General features: G+C 41.6%; 1 protein-coding gene across 1 annotated transcript in view; it reads left to right on the forward strand.

The window, feature by feature from the left end:
* The window catches only part of EIF2B3 (eukaryotic translation initiation factor 2B subunit gamma), a 1604034-nt gene that overhangs the window by 134844 nt on the left and 1457205 nt on the right, over nucleotides 1–11985 (forward strand). Inside the window, exon 3 of the mRNA XM_044085761.1 lies at nucleotides 8155–8294. Coding sequence (XP_043941696.1) covers nucleotides 8155–8294 — 140 coding nt within the window. The remainder of the gene's footprint in view (nucleotides 1–8154; nucleotides 8295–11985) is intronic.

The raw sequence follows: 11985 nt of genomic DNA on the forward strand, positions 1-11985 counted from the left end.
TCAGCTCAAGCTGTTAGACAGTTTGGGTACATGGAAGGTGCCCTGAAACTTTGGAAGTTGGCAAGAGGATATAACCCATGTAGCTAAAGCTACTGCAGCTGTGATCATTCCAACATCTGTTATGCTAAGTTTACACATACAACTGTATTATCAATTTAAAACTAACCTTAACTGAATATTAAACTTGTAGTGGTGTCCTTAAGTTAAAATAACAATTTTGAACATATTCCAAGACATTTTTAATAAATGAAACTTCAGTTCTTAGCATCATTTTTAATTCTCAAACAGTGCGTATGCCTGCCTGATTCCTTGCATGATCTGCTTTCTTCTGTAGAATACCCAAATGGAGTATTTACCCTGGACGAATGATCTTTCTTTTGAAACAGTTGTTGCTGTACTTTAACCTAACTTGGAGACCCAACTTGAGAAATTGGTCTGTGCAGCTGCTGACGCCCACAAATTTCATACACAGGGCTGATTATTGCTCTTTCTGGTTAATAATATTCCATGAATGTCAACTTCAACGTATTTGTTTTTAACAGATGTCTGTTTTTAACCGATGTCTGTTTTTTTCTGTACAGACGTCCATCTTCCCTTTGGAGATTATGCAGCATTTTTTCCTCCTGAACTGCCTCTAGTCTCCTATACTGATTATTTTTCTAGTATTTCATCTAGTACTGTAGGAACCTTTTCAAATTTGGTCTGCAAAGAGGGGTCTTAACTTCTTTTTTCCCCCGGTGATTCTTTCACCTGTGTATTCCAGTGTCCTGCTGCCAGCTAAGCTTTTGTTGCTTTCTCACGCTGATTTCTTGCCTGCAGTCCATCTGATATGATTATTACAGGTCCTTTTGAGACGCATGATTTTAGTCACACTGGCTGCGATCATAATAAGATTAGACAATTCGATTTCATCATCTCCCATTGTATTCAGAAAAGAACCTTTGTCAACATTAAGACCATGAAACTGTGCAGATAAAGAAGCTTCCCATTAACCACAAGATTGTGTGGTCTTGGAGTTAACAAACTTGGGGCTCAGGTTTTGTGTGTGGCAGGTACTGGGAACTTGCCACACTTTTTTTTTTCAAATTTTTAAAGTCAACATTTGGTGTTATTGACTATGTTTTCTTTATTTTCTAGGTCAGTGTAATCCCGTTTGCAGACATTTTTACTCCCTTTTTTATTGTTCTACTCTCCTTCCATTCCTATAATCCTTTCCTGGGATTCATTTTGCTTACCATGTGCATTGTTTTGCATTTTCATGTTAAATTTAAATTGCCTGTTTGTGACTATTCCTCCAGTTTTGCCAAGTATTTTGTAAGCTTTTCTGCACGTTCTTTAGCATACATCTTTTTTTCTAACTTTGAGCCAGCAAAAATAATGCAGACTGTCCTTTTTTGGTTATCTGCAGGGTCCATTATATTTAAAAAAATCCGATTCTTCCTTTGTTTTCTGATTACTTTCCTTTAATACAAGTGAATTTATTCAGTTGTAATGTGCTGTGCCCTGTTTAATGTTTTTCCCGTGCTGCCTTCATAGAATCCACTTCTAAATCTTTTTGTATTTTTCTGTCCTTTAACCTTATATCACCAGTATGTGGCTCAGTGGTTAAAATCTTGGCCTCACAGCTCATGTCAGTTAGAATCTGTGCATGTTGCTTGTGTGTTCTCTGTGTATAGACAGGATGTTCTTCATTCCACATTGCTGGAGTCCTAACCATTGGGTAGTCCGCTGTCCAGTCGGCCCGAATACCAAAGTATATGGCTGACGTCGGTCAAGGCGCATTAGACTGACGTCAGGACGTCAGGGTACTAATGCGCATGACCGACGTCATATCCTCAGTCTTTTTTGCCGCATGGTCCGATGCAGAAGCAGTTTTGCGAGTGCAGGTTGGCGTTCTGAAATTTTCTGAAGTCGGAGTTTCAGACCGAATCAAAGTTGGCTAAGTACCCCGTTGGGGAATATTTTGGTTTTCTTGCCTCAGTATTTAACCGGATGTCAGAAAAAGTGAATAACTGTATTTCTTGTGGGAAACAGATACCTCATAGGGATTACCATACCTTGTGTATACCTTGTTTAGGGCCTGAGCACGGCGTTGTTGGATGCCGCTCTTGTGCTAGATTTAACAAACGCACTATTAAGAGAAGGTTAGACTGTGCCAGGTTAGTTTTGGGAAGCGTTGTAATTATAAAATGCCGCCGGATGCTCCGGCCGCTTCCAAAAAGCGCAAGGACAAAGCAGCAAAGCCTAGAGTGGAAGAACCGGCAGTCCCGGACGTCGGTTCTCTAGAAGGCTCAGTGGAGCCAGAGGTTTTGCCAGGAGTTTCTTTGGAGTCTCAGGGAGAGACTTTACTGTTACAGGATGTGTCCTCTCAGGAGGTAGGCCAGGCTGAAGGGGCTTCTCAGGTGGCTGTTCTTCCCTCTCTTCCTAAGGTGGTTAGAGCCTCCCCTTCTGTTTCCAAGGCTCCTTTGAGAGGCAGGCCAGGTTTAACTTCAGTGGGGGTTTCTCCTAGCTCTTCAGGATCTTTGCCTAAGAAACATATGCTTAAAATGGCAGAGGATTTGATTACTATGATTAGAGGTTCTATGGCCCCTCCTGATAAGAGGCCTAGGGTGGAGCCTGAGTTTGAGAGTTTTGAGCAGTGTTCGGAGGCTTCTGAGTCTTCGGCTGAAGACTTGCAGGAGTATCCTCCTTATTCTGATTCTGATGTGGATGATTCTACTCCTTCAGCTTCTCCTCCTGAGGATTTTTCATTTTCAGAGACTCTGCATTCCATGAGGGAGCATTTTAAATGGAAAGGTCAAGATTTCTCTGATTCCAGGAAGAGGCTTAGGGAATTTTTGTTTTTACCCCAGCATAGGCCTTTAGCTATTCCTCCTGTTCTGAATGTGGTGGAAGATGTTTTTGCAGAGGCTTCCCTGAACCCTGATTCTTTGCCTCCTGCCCCAGTTAAACCGGATAGGTACTATAGGGTGCCTGAAGCTCATAAGTATCTTTTTAAGAGTCCTAGGGCAGACCCGGAAACTGTCTCTCAGGGGCCTAAAGGTGTTAAGGCTTCTGTTGTTAAAAATCCTGTTCCTCCTGATAAAGAGGCAAGGGCTTTGGATAGATGGGGAAAGAAAGTGTATACTTCTTCCACTTTAGCCATGAGGGCGTTGAATTGCCAGTTTCACATGTTAAAATATCAAAATTATCTCCTTTCACAATTGAAATCTAAGGTGGATGCTCTGGCGGAAGGTATTGAATGTAAAGAGTTGCAGGATTTAGTTCATGTGTCTGAACAGGTGGGTAAGCATTCATTGCAATGTGGTTTTGATGCTGTGCAGGCCTCCTCGAGGGTGGCTGCCACTGGTTCTGTTCTTCGTAGGCACGCCTGGTTGAGGGATCAGAATTTAGCTGAGCATGTTAAGACAAGGATTTTGGATGCTCCTTTACAGTCTGACGTGTTGTTTGGTTCGCCTGTGGAAGCAGTTTTAAAGAAAATGGAGGACAAGGCTAAGTCTATGCAAACTGTTAAAGATTTTTTGCAGGTGCAGCCTCCGAAGTTTAGTAGAAATTGGCCTACTAAGGGATGGACATATTCTGCTTATGATTCCCAGTCTAGGGGTAGGTCTAGACGTGGTAGGGGCAGAGCTCAAGGTTCTTTTAGGCCTAGAACAGGGAGTTCACCTGCTCAGACTTCTGGTGAGGGCAGGGGTCAGTCCTTTCAGAACAGACCCAATGACCTGCCTTTTCAGCTGCCAGTACATTCTCGACTGGCAGCACCTTTGGGAGGACGGCTGGCTCTTTTCAAAGAAAATTGGGACTTAATTACCCAAGACAGATGGGTTTTGGATATCATTCACCACGGTTACAGGTTTTATTTCCATACCTTGCCTCCTTTCAAAGGCATGCCAGACATTCCTCCTCTACAAAGAAAAGAGGCTCACAAGCAAATTTCTCTGTTACTCCAAATAGGGGCCATTCAGCCAGTCCCTGTGCCAGAAAGGGGCCTAGGATTTTATTCTCGCCTGTTCCTAGTACCAAAGAAGGGGGACACGTGGAGACCAATTTTGGATTTATCTATCCTCAACACTTATCTGGACATTCCCAAGTTCAAAATGTTGACATTACAACAGCTTTTACCTCTGCTGGGCAAGGATCACTGGATGGTAACTTTAGATCTCAAGGAGGCTTACCTTCATGTGCCTATCAGACTAAGTTGCAGGAAGTATCTGCGTTTTCGAGCTGGAAATTCCCATTATCAGTTCTCTGCATTGCCCTTTGGCTTATCTACTGCCCAGAGTATTCACAAAGGTTCTGGCTCCAGTGATAGCTTACTTCAGGCTAAAAGGAATTCAAATCTATCCTTACTTGGACGACTGCCTGATTCTAGCTCAAGAAAAGGAAGACCTTTTACAGCATTTGGAATATGTGATAGCGGTGCTAAGATGCCTAGGGTATTCTGTGAACGAAATAAAGTCCAGTCTAGTACCCTCTCAAGACATGTGCTTTCTGGGTGTGAGACTGAATACAGCAGCCCAGATGGCCTTTTTAACCCCGGACAAACAAAAGAATCTTTCCATTTACTTCCATCAACTATCTCTTCAGTCCGGGCTGACTGCAAGGACAGTCCTTCAAGCCTTAGGGTTCATGGCATCTTGTATTCTGGTGCTTCCCAATGCCAAACTGCATATGAGGAAGCTGCAATGGTATCTCAAAATGTATGGACACAGCACTGCCAGGATTTGGACACTGTCATTCAAATAATACCTTGCATTCAACAGGAATTTTGTGGTGGGCTCAGGAATGTCACCTAAACAAGGGACTCTCTGTGACCCGGCCAGAGGCGAGTCAGATTCTAACGACAGATGCCTCAGACATTGCTTGGGGAGCTCATCTAAATGGAAAGTGGATACAAGACAAGTGGCCTCCCAGACTACAGCATCTACATATCAACATGAAGGAGATGTTAGCAGTCCAGTTTGCATTAATGGCTTTCAAGGAGTTACTTCTTCCAGGGCAGGTGTTGATTCTAACAGACAACACAACTGTCATGTGGTACATCAACAAACAAGGGGAACACATTCTTACCTGTTGTGCAGGCAAGCAATGATTTTATGGGAGACTGCTCAGCTTGCAACTAACTCTTCAGGCAAGGTTTCTGCTCGGAGCACAGAACTCCTTAGCAGATGTGTTAAGCAGACAAATCATGGATCCCCACGAGTGGAAACTGGATCTTCATGTATTTCGGAAATTGACAGTGTCATGGGGAACTCCAGACATAGATCTGTTCGCTTCTCCACTAAACCACCAGCTGCCAAAGTTTTGCACAAAGAGGTTTCATCACACAGCTTGGAAAGTGGATGCTCTTTCTTTCAGTTGGAAAAATCTTCATGTGTATGCCTTTCCACCTCTGCCTCTTCTCCCAAAGGTGCTCCTAATGGTCAGACAAGACAAGCCAAGGATGATTTTAATAGCTCCAGATTGGCCTAGGCAACACTGGTACCCATTACTGAGGAGTCTGGTAAGGAAGCCTCCATGGCCTTTACCTTTGATTCCACACCTGTTGTCTCAGAGGGACGGTCACCTGCTCAATGTCAAGCTTCACTCTCTTCATCTAACAGCCTGGCATATTCTGTTTTGAAACACAGCAGGTCTCAACTTCCTCAACAAGTTTTAAATGTGATTATGGAAGCCAGAAGACCTAGTACAAGGAAAGTGTACGCAGAAAAATGGAAGAGATTTTTATTTTGGAGTGCAGCAAAGAATTTGGAGATTTCTGAGCCTAATTTGAGTGTGGCTCTTCAATATCTTACTGAGTTATTGGACAAAGGTTTGTCTTTCTCTTCCATTAAGATTCATGCTGCAGCAATTTCAGCTCACTATGATTGTGACCCACCATTGTTTTCGCATCCTTTGTTCAAGCAATTTCTTAGAGGGGCAAAGAATATAAGACCCCACGTAGAGCTCCTACTCCTGCTTGGGATCTCAATTTTGTGTTGGAGAAACTTACTCTACAACCTTTTGAGCCTCTTGCTACTGCGGAATTGAAATACTTGTCATGGAAGACTGCTTTTGTTGGCCATTACTTCTGCAAGAAGGGTTTCTGAATTGCAGGCCCTTATGGCGGTAGAGCCTTTTTGATTTTCCATAAGGATAGGGTATCATTACGCACTAATCCTTCTTTTATGCCTAAGGTGGTTTCTAGTGTGGCTTTAAACCAAACTATTCATTTGCCTACTTTCTATGCAGATCCCCAAAATAAGGGGGAAAAGATTTTGCACACTTTAGATGTACACAGGCAGTTGCGTTATTATTTAAGCAGGACTAAGGATTTTAGGCAGTCTCAGCAGTTGTTTGTTTCTTTTGCTTTGAGTTCTCAGGGCAAGCCTGTGTCAAAACAAACTATTTCTAAGTGGATTGGGTTTTGCATTGCATTTTGTTATTCCCATCATGGCAAGGAGATTCCAGCTGGGATTAGGCCTCATTCCACTAGGGCTACTGCCACTTCAACAGCATTTCTAAGGGGTGGCAACTAAGGATATTTTGGAGGCAGCTACTTGGAGTTCAGTGCATACTTTCTCTAAGCATTACCACCTTCCTCTCTACTCTAAATCTAGGGCTGGTTTTGCCACAGCTATTTTGCAAGGCATGTTGACAGCTCCTGCTTCCTTATGATTTGCCAGCCTCCCTTACCTCTGCTTTGGGATTCTACCCAATGGTTAGGACTGCAGCAATGTGGAATGAAGAACATAGTACAGTTTTGTACCTACCATAAATGTAGATGTTCGAGGATCCACATTGCTGCAGTCCAATTCCTCCCTCCTTCCCCTCTGTGTTTAGGGGTGGTTGTGTGGGTGAGGTTATACTCTTGTAATTTTGTATATATTGTACATATTTTTGGTGCAGGAGTGTTTGGTGTTTTTGGTTTTGGCCTTGTCTTTTTAGGGTCTTCTGACATCTGGGGCAAGAAAAGACTGAGGATATGACGTCGGTCATGCGCATTAGTACCCTGACGTCCTGACGCCAGTCTAATGCGCCTTGACCGACGTCAGCCATATACTTTGGTATTCGGGCCGACTGGACAGCGGACTACCCAATGGTTAGGACTGCAGCAATGTGGATCCTCGAACATCTACATTTATGGTAGGTACAAAACTGTACTTTTTCTGTGGGTACTCTCTATTTCTTCTTTCTCCTGCCAAAACATGGTGGTTGATTGGCTAATCTAAACTGTCCATATATAATGCATTTGCTTTTCACCTTGTGGTCGTGATCATAGATGAAATGGCTCATGATAGCCCAGTTCATTTACCTGGTTAACAAATTAACAATGCATTTGCCAATTATTATTTGTTTTAAAGTGAAAGTAGGCACTTACACAGTTCTGTGCAGTTTATTAGCAATGGTGCAGTTTGTTAGCAATGGTGCATGGATCACAGCTGAAAAAAACATACAAAGAAATCTAGAAAAACAGACTAGTTTGGCCCACCATGGAAATGGTCTGTTCAGTTTGTCATGTGAAGACAAAGTGTAATACGTTGGAGAATCATTGACATTTTTACTCGCCCTATTTCCTCATATTTTAGACCATATCTGTTGGATACTTTCCCCAGTATTTAATTTATTTCTTAATTTAGGAACCACTCCGTTAGTGAAAAAAAAAATGATTGCCACAGCCATTGTAGGCTTTCATCCTTTTTGTACAAAACGTCACTACTACTTATCTTTGTATGTTAGCATGCCTTGAAGTGCCTTGTAGGTACCTACTTCCAAAACGTTTTTTTTATGTACTGCTTCCTGTAATAAAATCCAGGTGCAAACTGCTAAAACAGTATCATGTGTAGTGCTGCCTCTGGCTGCTTGTTTTATTTTTATGTAGTTGTCATCATCACACCTCTCCTCTGGAAGGAAACTGTCTTGTGTCCGTTGGCATCCATTCCAGGTCTGTATTGCCTGTACTGTGTGTTATTGTGTCAGTACTTCACTGGAGATTCAGATATTTGAAAATATTGTAAAAGTGACATCATACAACAGGCTGTAGTTGATTTGTACAGCTAAGTGCAAAAAATAAATGGGAAAAGGGAGTTGTGAATAGATGGATGGATTGATACAGTTAAGTGCAAGTTCCAGTGATTTCACTCTCTCTTGTTCCATTTTCACTCCTTATTGCAGAAGCTATTGTAATTACAACTAAGGATGTACAGAAAATCCTGAGTCAAGAGACCAGAATGAAACTGGATATTGTCTGTATACCTGATGATGCAGACATGGGAACAGCTGATGCGCTGAGACATATTCACCAAAAAATTAAGGTACTGTAACTTTCTTACTACCTTTTTAGTTTTGATCTCTGTGACATGCTTGAACACTTGTGATGATTTTGTTTTGCGGTGTCTCTTTCTTGTTAAATATTGATTTTTGCAGTCCCTATGATGTGGTTGCTAAAAGCTATATTGTCATCTAGCAGTGTTGGGTTTAACTTCTGAACTGTGTGTGAAATAGTTGACAACAAACCATCTGGCGACATCTAGGTGCTGTCGGTACAAATTATATTCTTTAGCGCCTTTTAGAGTGATCAAATGAAACTTTTTTCTTAGTGCTGTCATGTCCCGTTTACTTTGTTTTAATAAAATATATATTTTCTGTCTAGAATGGTGTTGGAGGTTTTGTAGCTAAAATTAGTTTTGTGTGTTATTTATTCTGGAACTGTTTGGCGGTCATTATGGATGGTCTATTTTTCAATTCAACCTATTAGAGATTTATTAGCACTGCAATGATTACAAGGGCCACTGTACTTTTATTTGCAGGGGATAAAGTGCTATAGATGTGTTGTAATGTAATACTGTCTTTTTTATGAAGCATGCGTAGGTTTTGCATTTCTCTTAGTACCACAGTCTTTTTGGAATAGTTCCTACAGGGAATATCCAGCCCAGCTCTTATCATTTACATATCAGTAAGTTAAATATGCATGTGTGCTGACTTAGTGGAGCTTTCCTACATGCGAGATTTACAAGGGGTGTAGAGGATGAGTGAGATGCACAGGATATGGGTCAGCAGTGTGGCTCGGGGACCCTTGGGATGGCAATGGATGTGTGTTTGTTAGGAGAATGGAGGAACTACAGGAGAGAATATGGCAGTTAGAGATGAGGTGGCCAAATGATTGGAGCAAGCACAGACAGCAGTGACAGAGAAGGGGAAATATCAGAAGTGGCCATATGGGGCCTAGCACATCTGGGAGAATGACAAGGAGGGCTTTTAGGAAGAGTACAACAGTGATGAGAAACGGATCAGCTGTGGCACAGTTTGTGAGAGGCAGGCACCACATATAATGGGGAGTGACTGGGAGTGGTGAAATTGTAAGAAGAAGGAATAATGGTGGATGGGGCAGGAAGTGACAAGATGAGAAATAATGCGAGAACAGAAAAGAGGTTTCTTTCGAATAGAAACTCAACTGTCACTGCGATTAATTGTTTTGCTAAGGGAGACAAAAGGGACCAGGAAATGCTGAGACTTGCCTTGTGGCTCCAGTTTAGTTAGGCATGGGAGGAAGTGACCAAGGAGTGAAGAATGCATTTCACAGTGCAGATAGGAGCCAGCACCTATTAGAGGAGATAGTTGATACGGTAACAAACAGGTCCAGGATAAGGGTTTTGATCTAACATTTTTAGAAATATTACCTGTGCCAGCAGGACCACAGTGATGATGAAGAGGATTAATGAGTATCATGACTGCTGTGCTACATGGGAGACCTGACAGAAAAGATCACCTCTATATCAGTGATGAGCTCCATCATAGCTTCGAAAGATTGGGTTGGAATGACACATGTCAGTGATTAATTGTACCTCCAGACAAAAATGGTTGAGAGGTGACAGTGTCACAGGAAGGAGAAGAAGGTGCTCAGGCAGTAAATAGAAGAAAAAACAGATGCATAACAAAGTCTCAACACTTTTGAGTGTGGTTGTCATGTACTTCTAGATTTTGTGAAAAGTTGGAATAAGAAGGTGAGGAGCTGCAAGCTTTAATGCAGGAGTGGTGCATGGGCATTGTTGATATTACAGAAACATGGACCAGTCACAAGGAGACATTTGACATGTAGGTGCTTGTAACAGGTTGGTTGTAAATGCCAGTAAGAGGAAGGATGGTGGTGGTATCATGATCTGTATAAAAAACATCATGAAATACAACATGAGAGGAAGTACAACAGCAACCTTTGAAGTGTACAAAAGAATGGATGGCATCAGAACTTGGGGTAAGCACCTTAGTGGTGAAGGTAGGGAGTGCCCCCATCACTTCGAGTGGAGGATGAGAGAGTGGAGGAAGGAATAAAAGGAAAGAGTAAGACGAAGAAGGTTATATTAATGGAGGATCTGAATATGCCAGTAACTGTCTAGGAGATTCTGAGTGCTAGGGTATGTAGGGACTCCACATTGATTGAGATATTGCACAGGAGTGGTTCATTTCATTTGGTGCAGGACATTTCCAGATAAGACTGAATTCTGAATGTGTTCCTAAACAGGAATGTGTCAGGAATGTCCAGGTTAAGGTGCTCTTAGCTTGCAGTGTTCACACCATTTTATGGTTTAGCATGAGCTGTAGGTAGAAAAGTAAGAGTACAAAAACAGTAGAGTGACGTTTTAAAGGAGTTATTTCTGATGGAGTGGGGAAGAACATCTCAAGTGAGTTGGCTATCTAGAGGCAAAATGATGAGACTAGCTATGGGAATGGGTCTGAGATGGTTTGTTGTAGATGTGCATACATGTATGTATGAATATATGTATGTATTTATTCAAATTTGTTTTCTGAGGTAGAGCATTGGACCACATGGACCATCTTTGGGCCAGGCTGGTGAGTACAAACATCCAGCCACTTGCAAACATAGAGGTTAATACAATCAATAGAAGGATGAGACAGACATACTGTATTCACTTTTTGACTAGAGAGGATGTACAATTAATCAGAGAGAGAAATTTGTGAGTTTGACAGAATAGTGCAATCACAGTATAATTGTAATGTCAAAGAAACAATGTTGGTAGTGTGTTCATAGAGGACGTTTATAGTTAGTGGATGAACAAAATGGAACAGTGTAGTTAAGCTGTTAAATGTCTTCTCTAGCAAGACTATCTACAGTATTTACAGCAAATACAATGTAAAAAAGAGGAGAAGGCAAGTTGGGGAAGGGGTAGAATTGAGGGAAAAGATGTGCATCAGTTTATTGAAATGCTAATTTAATGCATGTTAATGAAATGGCAGAATGTGGATGAGATTTGGGAAAACATTGGTCGAGTAATGTTTGGAGAATAGAAGAGGGTTACTTTATACTTTTTAAAATATATTTTTAAATGATAATTTGAATTCTGTCCATGTAGAAGCTGTGCTATGTGATACACAGTTTTTTTTTTTTATGGTACATAGTTTTGCCAGTAGAGTTTGAAGTGAGAAACCTAAGGAAATAATTGATCTAAATGTATAGCTGGAGGATCTGCATGTTAAGCAGCTAGCTAGGAATGAGAAGGCCTGTAAGTTTAACAGTTTAAAAATATGAGACTCGGCAAAAGACAAAAATTGAAGAGGAGAGGAAGACAGTGGATCCACTTAAAAATGTAAGGCAAGTGAATAGGTAAACATGTTGGACATACACAAGATGAAGTGGAGGGGAAAGGAAGATGGAGGACGCACAGTGCATGAAGACAAGCAAAAAGGTAACAAAAAAAGCAAGAGCAACAGATGCACAGATTGAAAGGGAGTTGGTGTTATGGGGTCAATAATGTAAACAAAGGCTTTCTTCTTTTTTGGTATAATAGTACTGAGAGTTAGCTTGATAGACCCTGCCTGACTGAGCAAAGATGGGAACAGGATTGTTAAAGGCAAGGAAAAGGAAGAAGTATTTAATCAGCCCTTCCAATGTCATTATGGAAAGTGAGGGGAAGGGTACTGTGCTGTCTAGGTAGCAGTGCAGAGTGGGGAAAGAACTGGAGAGGACTAGGATAGCAAGTGGAGGTAGTA

This window comes from Protopterus annectens, chromosome 10.part0 (genome assembly GCF_019279795.1).
Source record: "Protopterus annectens isolate FY-2018-M chromosome 10.part0, PAN1.0, whole genome shotgun sequence".
NCBI lineage: Eukaryota > Metazoa > Chordata > Ceratodontiformes > Protopteridae > Protopterus > Protopterus annectens.